We start from the raw sequence: 21,713 nt of genomic DNA, 5'->3' as shown, positions 1-21,713 counted from the left end.
GACCGGCTGTCGAATCAGAACCCTCCAGAATCGAAGAAAAGATCGTTTTGTCATAGACCTACGATCTGTATCTCATCAAAAACTGTTGTTTTTCACGCTCGGCGAGTGTCGATTGTGCTTTCATGTACTTGCCTCCACCCCGGCATACGGCAAAAGAGTGACAGTGCCGTTTTGTCAAAATGTGTGTTCATGCGACTAACTCGGGATTCCTGGAAACTTTGTTTTCATCATGGATGTATTGAGGCCAAGTTTTTCTCAAAGTCTACGAACACAACAGTGACTGCCTTGCGGGGATGATGGCAGAGCAGAACTCCAGTGGTTCAAGTTTTTACATATGGATAATATTGTGTCATGATGGAGTATGAGCATAAATTTGGTGTTTCGCGCTAGAACCGTTATCTTGCGAATTTCCCATTCTAAATGGAAACAAACATAGCATATTCCAGGTAGGTAAATGTTTACTAACGTTTTGCTGAACAATTTTGTCTAGGGGTGTATTAGGGCAGGGCATTCGGATTTATGTGTTAGATATTGTTTATGTTGGGGGCTGTGTATTTTAATTGGATGTTTTTATAATAGCGGGTAATATGATAGTGAAATTCCCATAAAATTGTGGAGGAAATATCATATAATTATATTTTTTGAGTTTTTATCCATCACGTATGTTGTGCTCATATCATGTTGGTGGTCAAACTGAAGTGGTGAGGCAGTCTTGTATATATATATGCGTAGTGAAGCGCCATGAAATCAGACGCATGTTCAGTCCAAAAATTTCAAACTGCATAGATCTATGTGGCAAATACCCGAGTCAGCGTCAGAATCGATGGAGTTGTTGTTATAAACTGACATCATTGTGATTAAATGGAAGTAGTTCTCACAACACGACTTGTTAATCCGCGGTGAAACGGCCTAAAATCAGGTAGCGTCAATCCAGAATTGATGCCGTCTGATTTTTCTGAACAACCAGTCAGAATCCAGTATTTTCTTGAGTCATCTCAGAATGAAGAATCACATTCTGACGATTTCGAGTGGGAAGTGACTGGTCCTGAGCAGCGAAAAAGAAGCCCTCAGTTTCACATTTGAGACCAGCCGACTTCAACCAAGCGACGGAGTTGGTTGGATTGCTGTACTGTTCCACACATTTCATGTACATACGATGAAATGGCTTCTCAGATAGCTTCTCCAAAAAGGACGGACTCTGAGCAGACATGATGAAGGACTTCACCTGGTTTACTTTCATCGATGTACCGTCCAGTAATACTTCATTATCATCATTATGTATTATCACTATTTTGTAATTGTTTACATGATGACTTGAATGGAGAGGAAAAGTATTGAGTACGCTGTAAAAAATACGAAATTAAAAGAGACAAAAGATAGACATTATAGTTTTTTTGTATAAGTATAAGGCAATAAGTACGCACAGATTGCCACCGATAGTCTGAGACACGTCTGTGCACGCAGATCATAACTCATTGTCAACTTTTGCAACATCCAATGCACGATAGTTAAGTGTAACAAAGTGCTTACAACAGCGAACTAACTGCAACGCGTCCCAGTAAAGTACACAACACTCAGTACAACGCATGGCAGTAATGTATATTAAGATATTAAGTAATGTGGCAGTAATGTGACAGAATTGGTTGAACTCGTGAGTCTTATGGTGAAGGATACAGTAGATTCTAAAAGTGAATAAAACTCAACGATTGTAGACTCTAACAGTGACTGAAACAGTGAATCAGGAGATTGTTTGCGTGTGTGGGGATTTAAGTCGACTATTTCAGAATAATGCATATTAACATAGATCGACCATCTCCTACAGGAGATACTAAGTCCTTCGTAAGAGATACTTCTTCCTGTGTAGGAGATATTATGTCCTCCACAGGACTTGATAACGTGTGAGATACTAAGCACTACGTTGGAGATAGCAAGACCTACGTAGAAGATAGTAAGAACTACGTAGGAAATACGAAGTAATACGTCCTACGTAGGAGATACTAAGTACTACGTAGGAGATAGCAAGTCCTACGTAGAAGATAGTAAGAACTACGTAGGAAATACGAAGTAATACGTCCTACATAGGAGATACTAATTACTACGTAGGAGATAGCAAGTCCTACGTAGAAGATAGTATGTACTACGTAGGAAATACTAAATGATAAGTCCTACGTAGGAGATACTAAGTCCGGCGTAGGGGATATTATGATCTACGTAGGATATAGTATGTCATACGTAGGGGATATTATGGCGTATGTAGGAGATACTATGTGATGCGTGGGAGATACTAAGTCCGGCGTAGGAGATATTATGATCTACGTAGGATATAGTATGTCATACGTAGGGGATATTATGGCGTATGTAGGAGATACTATGTGATGCGTGGGAGATACTAAGTCCTGCGTAGGAGATATTATGATCTACGTAGGATATAGTATGTCATACGTAGGAGATATTATGGCGTATGTAGGAAATACTATGTGATGATTGGGAGATACTATGTCCGGCGTAGGAGATATTATGATCTACGTAGGATATAGTATGTCATACGTAGGAGATATTATGGCGTATGTAGGAAATACTATGTGATGATTGGGAGATACTAAGTCCTCCGTAGGAGATATTATGATCTACGTAGGATATAGTATGTCATACGTAGGAGATATTATGGCGTATGTAGGAGATACTATGTGATGCGTGGGAGATGCTATGTCCGACGTAGGAGATATTATGATCTACGTAGGATATAGTATGTCATACGTAGGGGATATTATGGCGTATGTAGGAGATACTATGTGATGCGTGGGAGATATTAAGTCCTGCGTAGGAGATATTATGACCTACGTAGGATATAGTATGTCATACGTAGGAGATATTATGGCGTATGTAGGAGATACTATGTGATGCGTGGGAGATACTAAGTCCGGCGTAGGAGATATTATGATCTACGTAGGATATAGTATGTCATACGTAGGGGATATTATGGCGTATGTAGGAGATACTATGTGATGCGTGGGAGATACTCAGTCCGGCGTAGGAGATATTATGATCTACGCAGGATATAGTATGTCATACGTAGGAGATATTATGGCGTATGTAGGAGATACTATGTGATGCGTGGGAGATATTAAGTCCTGCGTAGGAGATATTATGATCTACGTAGGATATAGTATGTCATACGTAGGAGATATTATGGCGTATGTAGGAGATACTATGTGATGCGTGGGAGATATTAAGTCCTGCGTAGGAGATATTATGATCTACGTAGGATATAGTATGTCATACGTAGGAGATATTATGGCGTATGTAGGAGATACTATGTGATGCGTGGGAGATACTATGTCCGGCGTAGGAGATACTATGATCTACGTAGGATATAGTATGTCATACGTAGGAGATATTATGGCGTATGTAGGAGATACTATGTGATGCGTGGGAGATATTAAGTCCTGCGTAGGAGATATTATGACCTACGTAGGATATAGTATGTCATACGTAGGAGATATTATGGCGTATGTAGGAGATACTATGTGATGCGTGGCAGATACTCAGTCCGGCGTAGGAGATATTATGATCTACGTTGGATATAGTATGTCATACGTAGGAGATATTATGGCGTATGTAGGAGATACTATGTGATGCGTGGGAGATATTAAGTCCTGCGTAGGAGATATTATGATCTACGTAGGATATAGTATGTCATACGTAGGAGATATTATGGCGTATGTAGGAGATACTATGTGATGCGTGGGAGATACTATGTCCGGCGTAGGAGATATTATGATCTACGTAGGATATAGTATGTCATACGTAGGAGATATTATGGCGTATGTAGGAGATACTATGTGATGCGTGGGAGATATTAAGTCCTGCGTAGGAGATATTATGATCTACGTATGATATAGTATGTCATACGTAGGAGATATTATGGCGTATGTAGGAGATACTATGTGATGCGTGGGAGATACTAAGTCCTGCGTAGGAGATATTATGATTTACGTAGGATATAGTATGTCATACGTAGGAGATATTATGGCGTATGTAGGAGATACTATGTGATGCGTGGGAGATATTAAGTCCTGCGTAGGAGATATTATGACCTACGTAGGATATAGTATGTCATACGTAGGGGATATTATGGCGTATGTAGGAGATACTATGTGATGCGTGGGAGATACTCAGTCCGGCGTAGGAGATATTATGATTTACGTAGAATATAATATGTCATACGTAGGAGATATTATGGCGTATGTAGGAGATACTATGTGATGCGTGGGAGATATTAAGTCCTGCGTAGGAGATATTATGACCTACGTAGGATATAGTATGTCATACGTAGGAGATATTATGGCGTATGTAGGAGATACTATGTGATGCGTGGGAGATACTCAGTCCGGCGTTGGAGATATTATGATCTACGCAGGATATAGTATGTCATACGTAGGAGATATTATGGCGTATGTAGGAGATACTATGTGATGCGTGGGAGATACTATGTCCGGCGTAGGAGATATTATGATCTACGTAGAATATAATATGTCATACGTAGGAGATATTATGGCGTATGTAGGAGATACTATGTGATGCGTGGGAGATATTAAGTCCTGCGTAGGAGATATTATGACCTACGTAGGATATAGTATGTCATACGTAGGAGATATTATGGCGTATGTAGGAGATACTATGTGATGCGTGGGAGATACTCAGTCCGGCGTTGGAGATATTATGATCTACGCAGGATATAGTATGTCATACGTAGGAGATATTATGGCGTATGTAGGAGATACTATGTGATGCGTGGGAGATACTATGTCCGGCGTAGGAGATATTATGATCTACGTAGGATATAGTATGTCATACGTAGGGGATATTATGGCGTATGTAGGAGATACTATGTGATGCGTGGGAGATACTCAGTCCGGCGTAGGAGATATTATGATCTACGCAGGATATAGTATGTCATACGTAGGAGATATTATGGCGTATGTAGGAGATACTATGTGATGCGTGGGAGATACTAAGTCCGGCGTAGGAGATATTATGATTTACGTAGGATATAGTATGTCATACGTAGGAGATATTATGGCGTATGTAGGAGATACTATGTGATGCGTGGGAGATACTAAGTCCGGCGTAGGAGATATTATGATCTACGTAGGATATAGTATGTCATACGTAGGGGATATTATGGCGTATGTAGGAGATACTATGTGATGCGTGGGAGATACTCAGTCCGGCGTAGGAGATATTATGATCTACGTAGGATATAGTATGTCATACGTAGGAGATATTATGGCGTATGTAGGAGATACTATGTGATGCGTGGGAGATACTCAGTCCGGCGTAGGAGATATTATGATCTACGTAGGATATAGTATGTCATACGTAGGGGATATTATGGCGTATGTAGGAGATACTATGTGATGCGTGGGAGATACTCAGTCCGGCGTAGGAGATATTATGATCTACGTAGGATATAGTATGTCATACGTAGGAGATATTATGGCGTATGTAGGAGATACTATGTGATGCGTGGGAGATACTATGTCCGGCGTAGGAGATATTATGATCTACGTAGGATATAGTATGTCATACGTAGGAGATATTATGGCGTATGTAGGAGATACTATGTGATGATTGGGAGATACTAAGTCCTCCGTAGGAGATATTATGACCTACGTAGGATATAGTATGTCATACGTAGGGGATATTATGGCGTATGTAGGAGATACTATGTGATGCGTGGGAGATACTCAGTCCGGCGTAGGAGATATTATGATCTACGTAGGATATAGTATGTCATACGTAGGAGATATTATGGCGTATGTAGGAGATACTATGTGATGCGTGGGAGATACTCAGTCCGGCGTAGGAGATATTATGATCTACGTAGGATATAGTATGTCATACGTAGGGGATATTATGGCGTATGTAGGAGATAGTATCTCCTGCGTAGGAGAAAATGAGGATGAAACAATTAAGCGTGGCCGTACTACGTTTCCGTAAGCTAGAGTATTTGGTGATAATGAGACATGTGTCCTTCATAGTGACTGTTTGGATATGTGCACTTTATGTCTGAAAGTGTGCGTGTGGATTTTGTACAAGTCCAGGCAAAGAAGACCCGTTTTATAGGGCCAAATCACCGAGATACGACCACGGTGTAAACATGTAGCCCATTATACCTGCATAGTATATACGCAGTTTCATACAGAGCTCATATTGACCTCATTCGATAATGTGTAATATAATCGAATACTGCATCCGGGTTTATGCATGGAAACTTATGTGACTTAACCTGAAAGTATAAGGAAAAACCCAGTGCTGCTAAATAAACAGCTTACAGCACTGCACCCTGCGTTCATTATCGCATTATCACCCCACAGCAGTGAACACGTGCCGTAGACGACTCGGGTAAGTCTGTTATATTTCTGTCTCATGTTTTCAATTCATTTAGCGGAAAACTATTATTTTGTTTTGTTTTGAGTAAATGTCGCTAAGTGTAACGGGACAGGTTGATCTCCATTTTACCATCACGGATTACGTCTCTGCAAACAGTTTCGTTTCGTTGCGCACGTATTCAGTGGAATAGACACTGGACATATTCTAGCTCCCCAGTTTCTAGGACTTGGCAATGGTGCAAGCCCAGCTTTAGGTGGTGATGCGATAATGAACATTTTCTATATTGTATCTGCAGGAGTTATTGTTGTCCTTGTTGTACAATAAAATGAGACATAGCATAAGTATTTAAATAATGAATGGATCTACGTTTCCTTGGCGAGATCAGCAATAACAAGACAACCGTACGTTCAAATAAACCAACTATAACCTAACAGGTCACATGATATACTGACAGTAATGGTGGTGAGGTGACAGTCGTGGGTGAAGCTTGTACTAATCGTTAGTGTCAGGTATCTTTAATGAACGCGCAGGCGCGTGAGTGTGTGTGTGTGTGTGTGTGTGTGTGTGTGTGTGTGTGTGTGTGTGTGTGTGTGTCTTTTGCCATGGTTGGAACTATCAAGTGACTCCAGCAGTATACAAAGCACAGAATATCTACTAACAGATGCCACGGCTGCATTACTAGTATCTTGTGTCGTGTATAGGCATTGCTTTAGTGATTGTGACATTTCGTGGGTTGCCTTTGTCTTATGGGTATCAGTGACCAGTGTCTGTAACGATATGATTGGAACTTTCTGTTAAACTCCGAAAATGTAAAACCTGATAACTCCTCAGCTGTGTATGGGTCTGGGCGCCTATGTGTGTTTATGGGGTGATGTGGGATGAATGTGTCTTTTAAACACGAAACGGAACAGTTTGAATATCGTCATATATATCACTGATCCAATGTAAGAATTGTAAAGGTGGTTGATGAAAAATATGTATCTGAACAATCACGGCTCAGTCCCGCTGTACCAGGATATGATATCAGCACATGTTGAAAGCGAAGGAGATATCGAGATAAAGGTGCAACACCTATTTAACTTTCGTTGAATTGCTTGAGCACAGATATTGCGCTGACATAACAAGGACAACAGTCACGGTCAGCAGATCCTGGCGTAACTAATGGTCGCTACTCTAACCACTGCCGTGCACTACACATTAGGGGACTGCCCATCGTCCAGTGGCATCGGCATCAAAATTGAAAGACCAAAGACCATTACGAGATCTGTTACCTATCTTGGTGGGATGTAAGGCAACACTTTCAAGTGACACCAACAGAATACAAAGTACAGAATATCGCTGTAATATCATATTTCTACTCACAGGCCATTACAATATCTATTACAAGTCCGTTTGATTCCATTTGAGACAAATGAATTGCTCACTGACACAAAATCTAATAATTGCAACAAAACCAACTTTTGCACAGCCACATGAAATCGACAGACCAACTCTGATGATGTGTCTCATAATTTGGGACACCCGAATAAAAAAGTTGTTTAACAAACGATCATCATTTTCTTGTCACCTTTCTCTATTTTGTACGAGGCCTCTTGCTGGTAGAACAACCAGGTGGGCAAGGTACACGTGTGAAATTGACATGTGTGATTTGCTCCTCAAACCAGACATTCGTGATTGCAGTACGTGAAGGATTATCACACGACGCTAAGTCAATTATTTGCAAAGTATTTAACTTTTTTTTAAAAACGAAGGTGAAAGGGTAGGCCTCAAAATGCTTTGGCTAAGTATCGTTTACGAACTGCACGTGCTGTTGTGATGACGAAAGGGAAGTTAAAACTATCTTGAAAAACTGTACCGATTCAACCTGCACGGACACAACTGAGGGAACCGTCTCAAAACCCACACGATGTGAGAACGTCCATTCATTTCAACAACAGCTGGTTAGAAACGCCATTAAGTCTCTATATAAACAAAATACCTTTGTATCTCTGCGTATTCTGAAAGGCATGTGGAGACAAATCATTCTTTGGTCATTTCAAAATATCAGTTATGGAAGTTGCTTCACAAATTTGGTTTCCGTTACAAAAATGTAGGTTTTGTTGCAGTTATTAGATTTTGTGTTAGTGAGCAATACATCGGTTTCAAATCGAATCAAACGGACTGTACCTACCTTGCCAAACGTCACATTTTGAATTCACTCGGATGAGACGGATTTCCAATTAAACACGCTCTTGTATGAGCGAGTGATGCATATTCAACATCTGTGCATATGTATAATGGAAATGTATCTCTGCGCCAGAGACGCCGCATTGTAAGTGCTCACTTCAGCAAGCTATTGAAATAGTTCCACCGCGCGAATTATTCTTGATCGATACATGGAAGATCGCAATTGTAGAGCGCTCCGGTGTTCAAAATAGATGTAACGTCACAGGGAAAACCAGTGTTGATAAAACAGAAACGTCATGGGGAAAACCAGTGTTGATAAAACAGAAACGATGTCATGGGGAAAACCAGTGTTGATAAAACAGAAACGATGTCATGGGGAAAACCGACGACGGTAAAATATAAATAACGCCAAAGGACAACTGCTTGGGCTCACAGAGAGAAATATCAGCTTCAAAGTACACTGCCATCGTAATGGTGATCCCATGAAAAGGCGTTGTAAAAACATCGTGGTAAGAATTCTTTCGTGTCTACATCGCTGTAAAACTACTTTCTAAATTTAAAGTATACACTGCATATAACTCATATCACAATATGTGTACAATAGGTAAGACTGCTTTTTATCATTATGACGCCATTTTACATAAGGACAATTTCAACTGTTAAACTGTGCGCTGGTTGTATGCTGATTGTATTTTACTCACAAATGCCTGACATGGCATTGTCAGGATTAGGCCAGTAATAATTGTCTCGTATGCTGTTGGGCTAACTGTTGTGATTATAGATCAAGGCTGCACCGATGTGACATTTAGTTCGTGCTCTTATTCATTTTTAAATGTTCTCGACAGCCTCATGAGAAACTCGACTAGACATCTGGTATTATCAGTGATCAATTCTTTCCAACGCAGACCCATGAAGATCAGTTAGAACTGTTCTTCTGAAACCCATGTTTGTCATAAGAGTCCGGATCGGGTGGTCAAGCTTGCTGACTTGTTTGACGGATGGCATATTATCCTAATTACCTACATTGATGATCATGATGCTGATTGTTGGATTGTATCGTCCAGACTGTCAGATTATTTACTGTCTGCTGTCATGTAGCTGTGTGATGCTAAACAACATACAAACAAAGGCCTGGGTTCGATCTCCACATGACAACAATGTGTCAAACCTACCACTGGTTATTCTCGACGATTCACCACTTTCCCTCGACGTGACATTGCTAGAGTATAGTTAAAAGCGGCGTATATACACTGAAACTCAATGAGGCAAACATCTAGACTGGTAAATATATACGTATACCATTCTTTCACCTAATTTTCAGAATCTACAATGGCTACAAAATGCACTGGTTGCAGCATAATATTTGCAAGTGACAACGATCTTTATCAACATCATTTGAAAACCCTTCATGCATGTCATCACTGTGGACGTACTCCTTCATCAAGAAAGGACGCTAAACTACACATGCGTACTCATAAGATTCACAACTGTACACTATGTACCAGGGGATTCTTCCTTGCTGTTTCTCTGAATCAACACATGGCGATGTCATCACATGTCAAGAAGCAGCGAAAACGGAGACCCAGATCTGAAAAACCGAGACAACCGACCTCGTCACTAGTGTATTCAAGATTAAACCAGACGAATCTGTCGACCTCGTCACTAGTGTATTCAAGGTTAAACCAGGCGAATCTGTCGACCTCGTCACCAGTGTATTCAAGGATTAACCGCACCCAATCTTCTCCGCAGTCATTTGTCTCAGAAGTGGAGAAGTATCCGTCATTTGAATCCTTTCTGAAACAAGCAGTGTACCCCGATCAGAGTGAACTGGCAAAATACAATGAAATCGTTGATAGCCTGATGCGATTCTTACAGCACAACACGTCACACAATGTTGCCAAAGTCGTCAAGGTAAGTGTCCCATGTCGGTTCTCAAAGTACTGCATTTGGCTTTCAGGAATCTAAGATCAAAGCTGTCCGTGTCACAAGTCTCTATAAAACTTTGAAGATGATAACCCAAACATTCTATCGGGTACATCTGTACACATACTTAACACAAGCTTTACATCAACTCAGTTCATTCTAACTGTCACTATCTGAGTATCTGTGGCAGAAGAATTCATCCTGTTGATAGCCGATGAACAGTATAGCAGAGTCATAGCAGACTACGTACAATCATGTCCAGTGGCGAGGGACATTGTTAAGAATACCAGGAACTCGTTCCTAAGCAAGATATTGATCGGTCGCCATCACATAACTTAATTTTTGCTTAATGTGGTGAAGGGAATGGGTATTGGTTAATTGAATGGTAGCGTAAAATACAAAATACAGTTTGGTCTTTTTCCATGGCAATTCCTCGTGAAATCTCGTCCTTAGAGAAGTGGTATTTAGGAAATATTCCTATATCAGTATTCTATCTATGGCATCCACAGTTTGTAGTTACCTTAAGTCAATTACTTCAATATGATTATACAGGGAGGCTCCATGGGGAAAGGTACCAGCATTAAGAAGAAGAATGACATTGACATCGCAGTGTTCCTGAACGACTACAGCGTAATGGATCTGAAGAGAGATATGAAAACAATTTTGGCGGATCTTAAAGAACATATCCTCCGAGATGCAAACTGGGCTGAAAAGATTGTGTTTACACGGACAACAGGTCACAGCATCCAGTTCCAGCTGAAATGTCATCCCAATGATGAGCTTCAGGATGTGGATCTCCTTCCTGCTGTTGATGTACTTAGTCAAGGTACAACTTTCAGTACTGCAATTCCTAATTATGCGATGCGAATTAAGGATCAGCTATAACATATTAAAGTGGTGCGCTGCCCTGTTCTACTGAGAAAATAGACTGTATATATTTATATTATCGAATGAAAGTATATCTCAATGTTTTGTTTCCCCTTTCCCCATGTGTACAGGATCAGAGGATAGTGTTTATCGCCAAATGAAGTCAATGTCTTACTGGGATCGAGAGTTTTTTTCCGTATGCTTGGGACCACTTCAGGTGGAGTTCGTGAAGAGATGCCCAGCGAGAGTGAAAGACCTTATACGACTTGTCAAACATTGGAAACGCGTACGTACAGCTATCATCCTATCTTGCCCGATGTACGTTAAGAATCTGAGTGTTGCCAACACTATTTAACTACGGAAACATCGTCTCAACTGATTTACTTAAGAAAACAACTTTTCCCGGAAGAGTTATTTTCTCAATGCTATCTCCATTCAGTTTGATATCTGCGTTGATCACCTCGATAAAAGACAGCGTTTTTCTATTTTTGGCATTTCTGGCATTTGTTTCCAAAGAAATACCGATCTATGGTTTACTTTATAATGTTACAGACAGAAGAAGTTGATCAGCTGGTATCCTACTGTGTGGAACTGATTGTCATCAAAGCCTGGGAAACTTGGGGCAAACCGGAAAACTTTGATCTGGAAACGCGTTTCAAAGATATCCTCAAAAGGATCTCTGCTATTGATACCATGGTTATAGAGTGGCCAGGATGCTACAATCTTTCACAATACGGAGTGCTTCCGTGCGTATATTCGACACAACATAATTATGTGTACATCATAATATATCGTTATGTAAATATGTTGGAAACTATTATGAAATCTATTGTCATACGGCTGCGAGGAAAATGTGTGTAGTGTAATTAAAGTTCAGTTATCTATTTGTCCTGTTCTTCTAACAGGACAAATATAAGTCCTGTTCTGCTAACAAAGATATAGAACTGACCTGACGCGATATTTGGTGTTCCAGAAACGATAAAGTCGTCATAATGGATCCAGCCAACCCATTCAAGAACACTGCGTCCAGAATCTGGAATGTTGATGAGATCAAGAACAAAGCTAGACGTACGATCGAAGACCTGGCTTAACTGTAAGGCTGTTGGATACGTTAATCATTTTGCCACTAAACGTGCATTGTTCCAGCTTTGCTTTAGAAGATGGTAATATGAAATAATGCTTGGTGCATCCATACATCCGTATCCTCCTAATCTGGAGACATCTCAAGTACACTTTTAGACGTTTGTAATGTAATCTTACGTATTACATAAATGTGCTTGTTTGATAATTTGACTCGCAGCTATCACGTATTTGCATTGGTACCTTGTGCAGTTACGTTCTTTATTTTCAAGGATAAGTCATGTTGAAAACTAATGTCGATTTCACACTGAAAGATGTTATTTTTCATGTGACATATTTTGCACTTTACTTTTATAATGTATCTGCCACAGATAGACTTGTTCCTTTCATACTTACCTAGTATATAGATGGTACACTGGCATCATTTTGACACTCTTTATTTGATATATCCCGCCTTCGGATGGATCATCAGATCGAGCACGTTGACTTGGCTATCACGTAGTATCTGCTACACGGGACTTCCTGACACCATGGTATGTCATTGGTTCGTCTGGTCACAATCGGTCGCAGATTCCTGTGGTGCAGCTGTAATATTGCTTGTTTTACTTCAACGACACGTAGCTATGGTGACTGTAAAGCCTAATTAATCGTGATCTGTTAGATATTCTAGATTCATGACCAAACTACATTTGTACAGAGATCCGTTTGTTAATAAACATTTGTCGTAAGTTGTTGTGATATAGCTGTAATATTGCTTATCGTGGTGTCATTAAACATGTTTTTTTACTTCAACTGTGGTGACTCTGTAAAGCCTGATTAATTGTGATTAATCTGTTAGATTACTTTAAAGTACAATTGTATGAAGATGTGTATGTCAATACACATTTTGACTGGGCTCGCATTATGTTAAGTCCGTTCACTAGAGTGAATCCAGGAGTTGGGGGTATGTTTGAGTTCCATCTCAGTTAGTAATGAGAGTCCACAGAGACGAAGGTATGTGATCTTTTAGAAACCCAATGATCACGAATGTAGTACTCACCAAACAGGGAAATGGCTATCTGAGTTTCTAAAGCTCAGGCGAATAACGGATTCGGGTGGTCAGACTGGTTGACTGAGTTGACACATGTCATTGTATCCCAACTGCGTAGCTCGATGCTCATGCTGTTGATCACTGGGTTATCTGGTCCTATTTACAGGCTCAGGACCATAACACTACACAGAGAATTTATCGGTGGTCTGTTATCATGAGATAGTGTCAGATGAGGTCAGATGATAAACTTATATGAAATATTAACACCATTCCAGACAAGACTACATCAACGTCATGTTTTACTTTACATGTAAGGGAGGACTCAGCATTTGATATTCCCCGGGTAGAGTTACTTGCAGTCTGGCATATCAAAAATAGGTCTTGGTACCACAGCTTTTCACCATTATCACTAGTCAGATTGACCTCTGAACTGAACAGGCAGCCATGTTGTGACAAATTATTTACATTTTATAGAGAAATGTTACTGAAAGGAAATCATAGATACACCATAGGTCTGGTGTATTGTTCCCAAGTAAGCACTCAGATTTGAAAGTGTGCGCAGTTCTTGCCCACTAAGACACAAAATTGCGGTGTAGCATTGCAGATGTCTCACAAAGACACAGCATAGTGCCCAGTACCACTCAAGGTCAGGATGAGTTCCAACTTTTGTTTTGTCATACACATGAGTTGTTGAAGATCGATTGAAAGATCTTAGTTGTCGGCGCATCAGACATTAGCACGAAAAGATTACATATCTTAGCAATTTCATACACACACGTGTTACGTGTTTATGAAGAAAGGTTCGTTCTGTTCACTATGCTCTAACAGAAAAGACCTAACACAAAGAGGACAGTGAAATTCAGGGTCAGAGAGATACACGCACAACCATATTACACACAGGGGGAGAATGACAAACAGTGAGTGAGGGACTTAATAATAGTTAACGTCACATTGACAATGTCTCCACCACATCCTGACGAAAACAATTATGTCAAGAGGAAGGTCTGGTGTCAGGTCAGTATTGTGTGAAAGACAAGGAATGCTTGAGTAGGGATTTTATCTTGATTTGTCTTTAGAAGTAGAAGTGATCAAAGCATTAGTGTCGCAGCTCTCGATTTGTTTAAAGCCTTGTTACGCCTCTTAAACTAAGAACCCTAAAATATGTTACATGAATCTGTGGCTTAATGTTTCGTGCCTTTACCCAACCAGGGCATACCATGCAGCTAGAGTATTAGGTGAAAATGAGACATTGTTTCTTTGAGGGTAGTGGTTGGATGTGTGTACATTGTAATGTCTGAAATGAAGGTAGGGACATGTGGGTTTTGTTCACGTTCAGACACAGAAGATCCGTTTTACAGCCCCAGCTCATAGAGATACAACCACTGTTTAAAATTGTTGCCCATTGTATCAGCATATTATGTATGCAGTTTCTTACAAAGCAGATACTGATCTCATACAGCAATGTGCAGAGCTCTAACTGTAATAGCATATCACATCTGGCTTTGTGCGAGGAGCATATCTGATTGGGCTCGAAGAGAACAGGAAAAACCCAGCATTGCTAAATATACACCTTACAGCGTTGCATCCTGCATTCATTATTGTCACGGTCCCCTTACCCAAGAGCAGTGAATACATCCAGCATAAGACACAGGGTAAGTGTATCCTATTGCCATCTCATGTTTTTAATTCATATAGGGGAAAACCTATTATTTTGTTTTCTATTTGATTAAACATTGCTAAATATAACAGGACAGGTTTATCTCCATTTTACCCTCACGGATTACAATATCTGTGCTCGTCGGTCCTGACTGCAACAGGAAAATCCCAGCTTTGCTAAATATACACCTTACTGCTGTGCATTGTGCAATCATTGCCAGCTTTGTCCCTTTACCTCATAGCAGTGAATACATACAGCAGAAAACACAAGGTAAGTAGTTAAGTATATCATATGTCTATCGTATGTTCTTAATTCATTGAGGAGACAACCTATTTCATATTTTGCTCACATTTTGATTAAACACTAAATGTAATAGGACCGGTTACATTTCCAGTTTGCCGTCACAGAATACGTTTCTGCAAACAGTTTCTTATTCAGTGGAATAAAGAGATCAGACACTTTATATGAATTCTCAATGGTACAAACCCAGCACTGGAAGGTGATACGATATCTGAAATTGACGTGAATGACGAATTGACTGGGGTTTTTTAACTGGCGCTCAGGTTGTAAATAATAACAATGTAATGAATATATATGTTTTTAAAAACCAAACCAAAACAAAACAAAACTCACGTGTACTTAAAATGTTCATAACTTGATCTCGTCACTATATCGCTTGAATAATGCCGATGTGACGTAACTCAACAACTCAACAACTATCGTCGACAGACGTCCTTATCGTAATGGTGAGAAATAACATAATGTTTAAATGGTGAATGGAGCTACATTCCCGTGGCGAGATAAGCAAAAGGCACCCGTACGTTCAAACCATATACATAGATAAATACTTGATCAGTATTGGAGGATCGCAATCGTACGGAAGCGTAGTACGGAAATGTTTTTGGTGTCACTAACTCCTTCGTAGAACTTGCTATCTCCTTCGTAGAACTTGCTATCTCCTACGTAGGACTGAGTATCTCCTGCGTAGGAGGTATTATCTCCTACGTACGAAATGCTAACTCATACGTAGGAGATACGAAGTCCTACGTAGGAGATAGTGACACCAAAAACAATTTTCATCGTGGCCCTACTATGTTTCCGTACAATTGTATGCTGCTCCAGTGTTGAAGTCCAAATAAAGTCAGAGGGAAAACCGATGGTAAAGAGAGAAATAACATCAAAAGAAACTGATGGCCAAAACTAGGACTGACAGTTTCAAGATACACCACCGTGTTAATAGTAGGTCCAGTGAAGAAGCGCTGTAGAAGCCGCTAGGTAAGGACTCTTTCGCCCCTAAACTAAACTTTGAGGTAAAACTACTTTCTTAATTCCAAGGATACACTGCATATGACTCATATCACCATATGTGCTAAGAATGTTTTCTATATTAACATCGCGTGTGACGCAATCACAACTCTCTCTCTTCTACAAAGCGGCTTTACATATTTTATATTCGTTCTCATGTCTCTGTGAAACCTATTGTAGCTTGTGTGCACTGCACTTTTTCATGCGTGTGACGCAATCACATGGGCAATTTCAACACTCTCTCTCTTCTACAAAGCGGCTTCACATATTTTATATTCGTTCTCATGTTTCTATGAAACCTATTGTAGCTTGTATGCATTGCACTTTTTCATGAGTAGGAAATAAGAAGAGATCACGGAAACATGATTTCAGACAGGGAAGATTGTTACGATATAATAGATTTTGCCATTTCAAAAATTCGATTAATATATGTGTGATTTATTGATACGCAAAGCTTTTTTCCAAATATAATGACTTATTAATACAATTAACTAAGAAATTGCTGAAGGATTTGCGGAACCTGTTTTGAATTAGCTATTGTAGAGAATTGCTTATTCAGATTTGAATGAACCAACATCAACGACAAATGGATTATTATACCATTAATACCGAGAGACTACGTGGTGCCAAAGCTACTATCTGTTAATGCCTTTCGGTATATCTCAATCGACGCGCTATCAAAAAGATCAGTCCTATTTTTTTCTAATTTGTCCTATTCAGTAATGTTCAAGTAACAGACTCTAACAGGAAGAGTCTATGTGTTGATTTCAACGTAACCTCTTGCTGTTCACTGAATTAATGTAAATACCAAGTGTTATTGTCGTGTCTTGATACTCGTTTCTCGGTTACTGAGCCTACTTTTGTGACTTTACAACATTTATCATCAATCTAAACTCCTCATAAAGCTATTAGTATTTACAGCAATCTTAAGGAATATTCGCAGTTTGATAAAACACAAGCTGCTTACCTTGCCAATTTAAGAACCGATGCATTCCTTTTTGTGGATGCTGTTCTTAAATGCAAATGTAATGAATATATATATTTTTTAATAAAACTCTGTTGGACCTTCGACTTGAACTAGTTATAGAATCAAACTCTCTTCACTATATGGCTGAAATAATACCGATGTGACGCAAAGCCAAATCAACCCAACTTTTTGAGTGGAAATAGTTCAGCCAAATTTCTTACGCCATGTTTGATATACATATCGTCTATATCTTCACTTGTTTTCACAGGATGAGTTTCACGTGTCGAGTGTGCCGCAGTAGAATCTTTCACAGCGACCTTGCCATATACAGTCATGCGGTACACAAACATAAGTCATGTTTCTCCTGTGGAGACAAGTTTCATAGTGTGAGCGAAATAAGGTCTCATATGCGAACAAAGCATTCGGACTATGAATGCACAATATGCAAGCGGGCTTTTTATCTCGACAAGAGCCTTGAAGACCATGCTAGAATGAGTCACGGAAATAGAAAACCATTTGAATCCGAACTGCGTCGTTGTGGCGGTTTCAGTGGCTTGGTGCGTGATATCCAACCCGACCATGAAAAGATGAAAAGATGCAGAGAGGCTGTAGAAAAGCTTAAGTTATTCATGCAGCACAACAGTAGATACAGCATTAAGGAATTTGTGAAAGTAAGTGAATGTCTTAATATATCGTTACAGTTCAATTCCAATGACTGAATTGTATAACATACAGTTAAATAATATGTCATTTTCACAGTGAATCCCAGTACCCTAGACTTGTCAAAAGAGTCGAGTTTTTGTCTGTGTTATTGTCTTGTCTTCAGTAACCCATGCTTGTCGTGAGAGGCGACTAAACGGATCGGGTGGTCAGGCTCGCTGACTTGGTTGACACATGTCATAGGTTCCCAACTGCTTGGGAAGATGCTCATGCTTTGATCACTGGATTGTCTGATCCAAGTTCGATTATTTACTGGTCACCGCTATATGGCTGGAATATTGTTGAGTGCGGCATTAAACAACAGTTGTACCATGACTTCAGTAAATACTGGATTGTGATTGGTTAATCAAAGTCATTCAGAGGTATATAGTCACGTTATATATTTCTCATTTTCCGACACACTATGCATGTTTATTAAATCTTAATAACGGTTCAATTTTAAGTCAAATTTACAGTTATTACTATTTCCTTATATATCTCAGATTTTCCAGTACATGATGTTTATCTTTTAATTAATCAATTATACTGATATAGATGGAATCAAGGGGAACATCTAAACATTAAACTACAGTCAAGTATCAGGATCGTTCAAATCCTTCTGTCTGTGAAGTAGCACAGTGATGTATGTTCCTTCCATATTTCAAGGGTGGCTCTTTTGAAAAAGGCACGAGTGTCAAAGATACGTTTGACCTAGATCTGGTGGCCTTCATCGAAGACTACAGATCCGTGACAGAGTTGAAGGATGACATCACAGGAATACTCTCTGCGTTAGAAGACCATATAGTTCATGGTGACATAACGTGGGCAAAGAGCGTTATCTTTAAAAAGAAGTCACACCGCTCTGTTCAGTTCATGATAACCGGCCATGAAAGCGAGGATTTGCTTGAGGTTGACCTTCTCCCCGCAGTGGACCTTGGAAAAGGTACTACCCAGTAAAGATCTTTTCATACAAACACGAATGTGTTCACGGTTGCCATCTGATAGTGTAAACACGTTATTATATGATAATATGTCACATGTATTATACTAACCATTAAGAGGCGTTATTCATTTTTGTTGCTTCAATGTAGGAATGGTTTTCATAATGATATAATAATTTAGAATTGAAAGTGGTGTCAAACAAACAAAAATAGAATGCCTTTCAAACAAATCAAAACTAGTAAATTGCTTGATACTTCGAAGAAAGCATGGCATTTGTGAGACCGCAGACCAGGGTTCGATTCCTTACATGGATACAATGTATGACGCCCATTTCTGGTGACCCCCACCGTGATATTGTTGGAAAATTGCAATACTAAATGCAAAACTGACTAGATACGTCCTTGAGGAGGCCTCAGAATTGCGTTAGTTCGACTCTTTTAACTGCCCGTGGGCATTGTATATAGGTTTACTGATGTGCCATGTCTTAACTCTTTCATTCACCTGTCTCTGTGAAGCTGCAAATTAAATTTCAAATGGGAAACAACATTCACACAAGCTGAAATACGTTTCATGAAATTAGGCAACTCCCACTGTCAGGTATTAGGACTTTCACTAGATATATCCACCAAACAGAAGACAGTACATTTCAGTGATAATGTTGAGTCTTACTGTTTACATTTTTCTAGGACCAAGGGAAAACATTTTTAAGGAAATGAAAAGATCCCCCGAAACTCAGCATCTCTATTCTGCATGTCTCACAAAAGATCAGACCGAATTTGTGAAAGACATACCACTACAAGTAAAGAATTTGATTCGTCTTGTCAAACACTGGAAAGAGGTGAGACCTCGGTTTCTCCCTAATGAGGTAACGGAAAACACTGATATTTATAGCGATGTCTAGCTCTAGTAATTCAAAATATAAGAACATTATGAAATCAAATTGTGAAACTGACAAAAAACATCCTATGCTCGAAGTGTTGTTTTGTTTTCATGTCATAATGTTGTTACATAATGGTATCAACTGAAAAGCACCTAACAGTAACAATGATGTCCTGTGACACGTTGTAGCACACAGACCAGTTGTGCCAAGTGTAGCCTTGTAATTAAAACGTTCGCTCGTCACGAGGAATACCCAAGGTTCAGATCCCCATATGGTTTCAACGTGGGTATCCCATTTCTGGTTCCCCCGTCGTGATACTTCTGGAATATAGCTAAAAGCGATGTAAAAATAAATTCACTCACCCACCACATTGACAAGCTTTAGCAACTTCCCTTGCATTGCAATGCCTTAATGATTAACTGAATCCATTCATTGAAAATCTGGTCAGCAACACAGCCTTGGTTATTTCAGCTTGAAGGTGTTAAAATTCGATCATACTGCGTCGAGCTTATTGTGATTGGATTGTGGCAACAATGGGGAAAGCTTACATTTGACATGAGTGAAGGATTCAGGAAAGTTATGAAAGAACTCAGCCGTTTTGGGTCTATGCAGATGGATTCGCTTGGAAAACACTGTGTGTCTGATTACACGACTCTTCCGTAAGTATACTATGTCCTAAAAGAAGTGTATCCTTAACCTTGTATTTCATAGTGAGTGATACATTGTCGCGTTGCCGCATTGTCGCACTCTCAAAAAACAAACAAAATGGTGCAAAATCAACCAAAACGCGACACTGCGACAACGCCACATTTCATCACAATCGCTTCTTTTTGAGCGGGCGACAATGTCCCATATATGATTCCATGCTTATCTAATCTGCTTAATAAAATAAAATAAAATAGCCATCGTTGTGTCTTTTAGCTGTATTTACCAGACTGTAACTCCGACCTTTCAGAATGAACAGTTTCATTTCGACGCCATAATACATTCATAGTGAACTATTTTCACATAAACCAAATTGGTGGAATACAATTTTTATGTCATTTTAAAGCAACACTCGGCATTATCGATTGTTATTCTTTCATTGTCCTTAAAACGAATCAACAACATGAAATCAGTTTTTATCAGATTATATTCACTAGCATCGAACTGATGAAATGCCCCCCAACCTGACACCGTTTGATTGCAGTTCTCCGCATGCAGTGATTGATCCTGCCAATCCGTTTGATTGCAGTTCTCCGCCTGCAGTGATTGATCCTGCCAACCCATTCGTGAACGTTGCCGACAACATCACACCCAGTGATGTTAACAACATTGAGAGAAAGGCAAAGGAAGTTCTGGCGAATAAGAAATACCTCATGGGCTGACATGAATGCTAAGGACATATTGCTGTGTTCGAAAAATAGACTAATCTGCGGATACCTTGTACCCATTTCCCAGTAAGCATACCCAAATTTCTACTGACTGTCACCTTTGGCTTAACCAAACTCGGATGAATATATGGAATATCTGACACTCGTATGGTTGATGCATGGCCATCATGATGGCCTCTGGTTAAGATGTGATTTTCTCTGCTATTTTTCCTGACAGATATGTTAGTTTTCACTTGGGACGATGAAGTAGCTTAATGATTAATATACCATGATGACCTATCTTCAGTTGTTGGCAATCTATAGCCTGCTTATTATTGCTATGTATATTGAAATATTTTAGATTTAGTTACTAGTTTTAAATGTATCTGTAGTAATCTGGTTGTTTACATAGACAGTTTTTTTTGTAATTTACTTTTGATTAAAATACA

The 21,713-nt window shown here is 39.5% G+C and overlaps 2 protein-coding genes across 8 annotated transcripts; both read left to right on the top strand.

Moving 5' to 3' along the window:
- The first annotated feature begins 6,133 nt into the window (after positions 1-6,133).
- On the top strand, positions 6,134-13,224 carry LOC137265829 (2'-5'-oligoadenylate synthase 1A-like). Of its 2 annotated transcripts, XM_067801294.1 has the most exons (7): positions 8,941-9,071; positions 9,884-10,473; positions 11,038-11,311; positions 11,484-11,638; positions 11,905-12,098; positions 12,326-12,445; positions 12,905-13,224. In XM_067801294.1, the coding sequence occupies exons 2-6, from the start codon at positions 9,892-9,894 to the stop codon at positions 12,441-12,443; spliced, it is 1,323 nt and encodes a 440-aa protein (XP_067657395.1). In that variant the 5' UTR covers positions 8,941-9,071; positions 9,884-9,891; the 3' UTR covers positions 12,444-12,445; positions 12,905-13,224. The 2 variants fall into 2 exon arrangements, with proteins under 2 accessions (XP_067657394.1, XP_067657395.1); XM_067801293.1 differs by lacking the exon at positions 8,941-9,071 and adding an exon at positions 6,134-6,408 and having other exon boundaries at positions 12,326-13,224.
- A 1,793-nt stretch (positions 13,225-15,017) lies between these two features.
- On the top strand, positions 15,018-21,713 carry LOC137266100 (2'-5'-oligoadenylate synthase 3-like). Of its 6 annotated transcripts, none has more exons than XM_067801605.1 (6): positions 15,018-15,114; positions 17,660-18,062; positions 18,757-19,033; positions 19,719-19,870; positions 20,384-20,571; positions 21,147-21,713. In XM_067801605.1, the coding sequence occupies exons 2-6, from the start codon at positions 17,661-17,663 to the stop codon at positions 21,277-21,279; spliced, it is 1,152 nt and encodes a 383-aa protein (XP_067657706.1). In that variant the 5' UTR covers positions 15,018-15,114; position 17,660; the 3' UTR covers positions 21,280-21,713. The 6 variants fall into 6 exon arrangements, with proteins under 6 accessions (XP_067657706.1, XP_067657704.1, XP_067657705.1 ...); XM_067801603.1 differs by having other exon boundaries at positions 15,031-15,114; positions 21,102-21,713; XM_067801604.1 differs by having other exon boundaries at positions 15,110-15,389.

The sequence above is a fragment of the Haliotis asinina genome, chromosome 15 (genome assembly GCF_037392515.1).
Source record: "Haliotis asinina isolate JCU_RB_2024 chromosome 15, JCU_Hal_asi_v2, whole genome shotgun sequence".
Classification (NCBI taxonomy): Eukaryota; Metazoa; Mollusca; class Gastropoda; order Lepetellida; family Haliotidae; genus Haliotis; species Haliotis asinina.
This window is presented reverse-complemented; position numbering and strand designations above follow the sequence as displayed.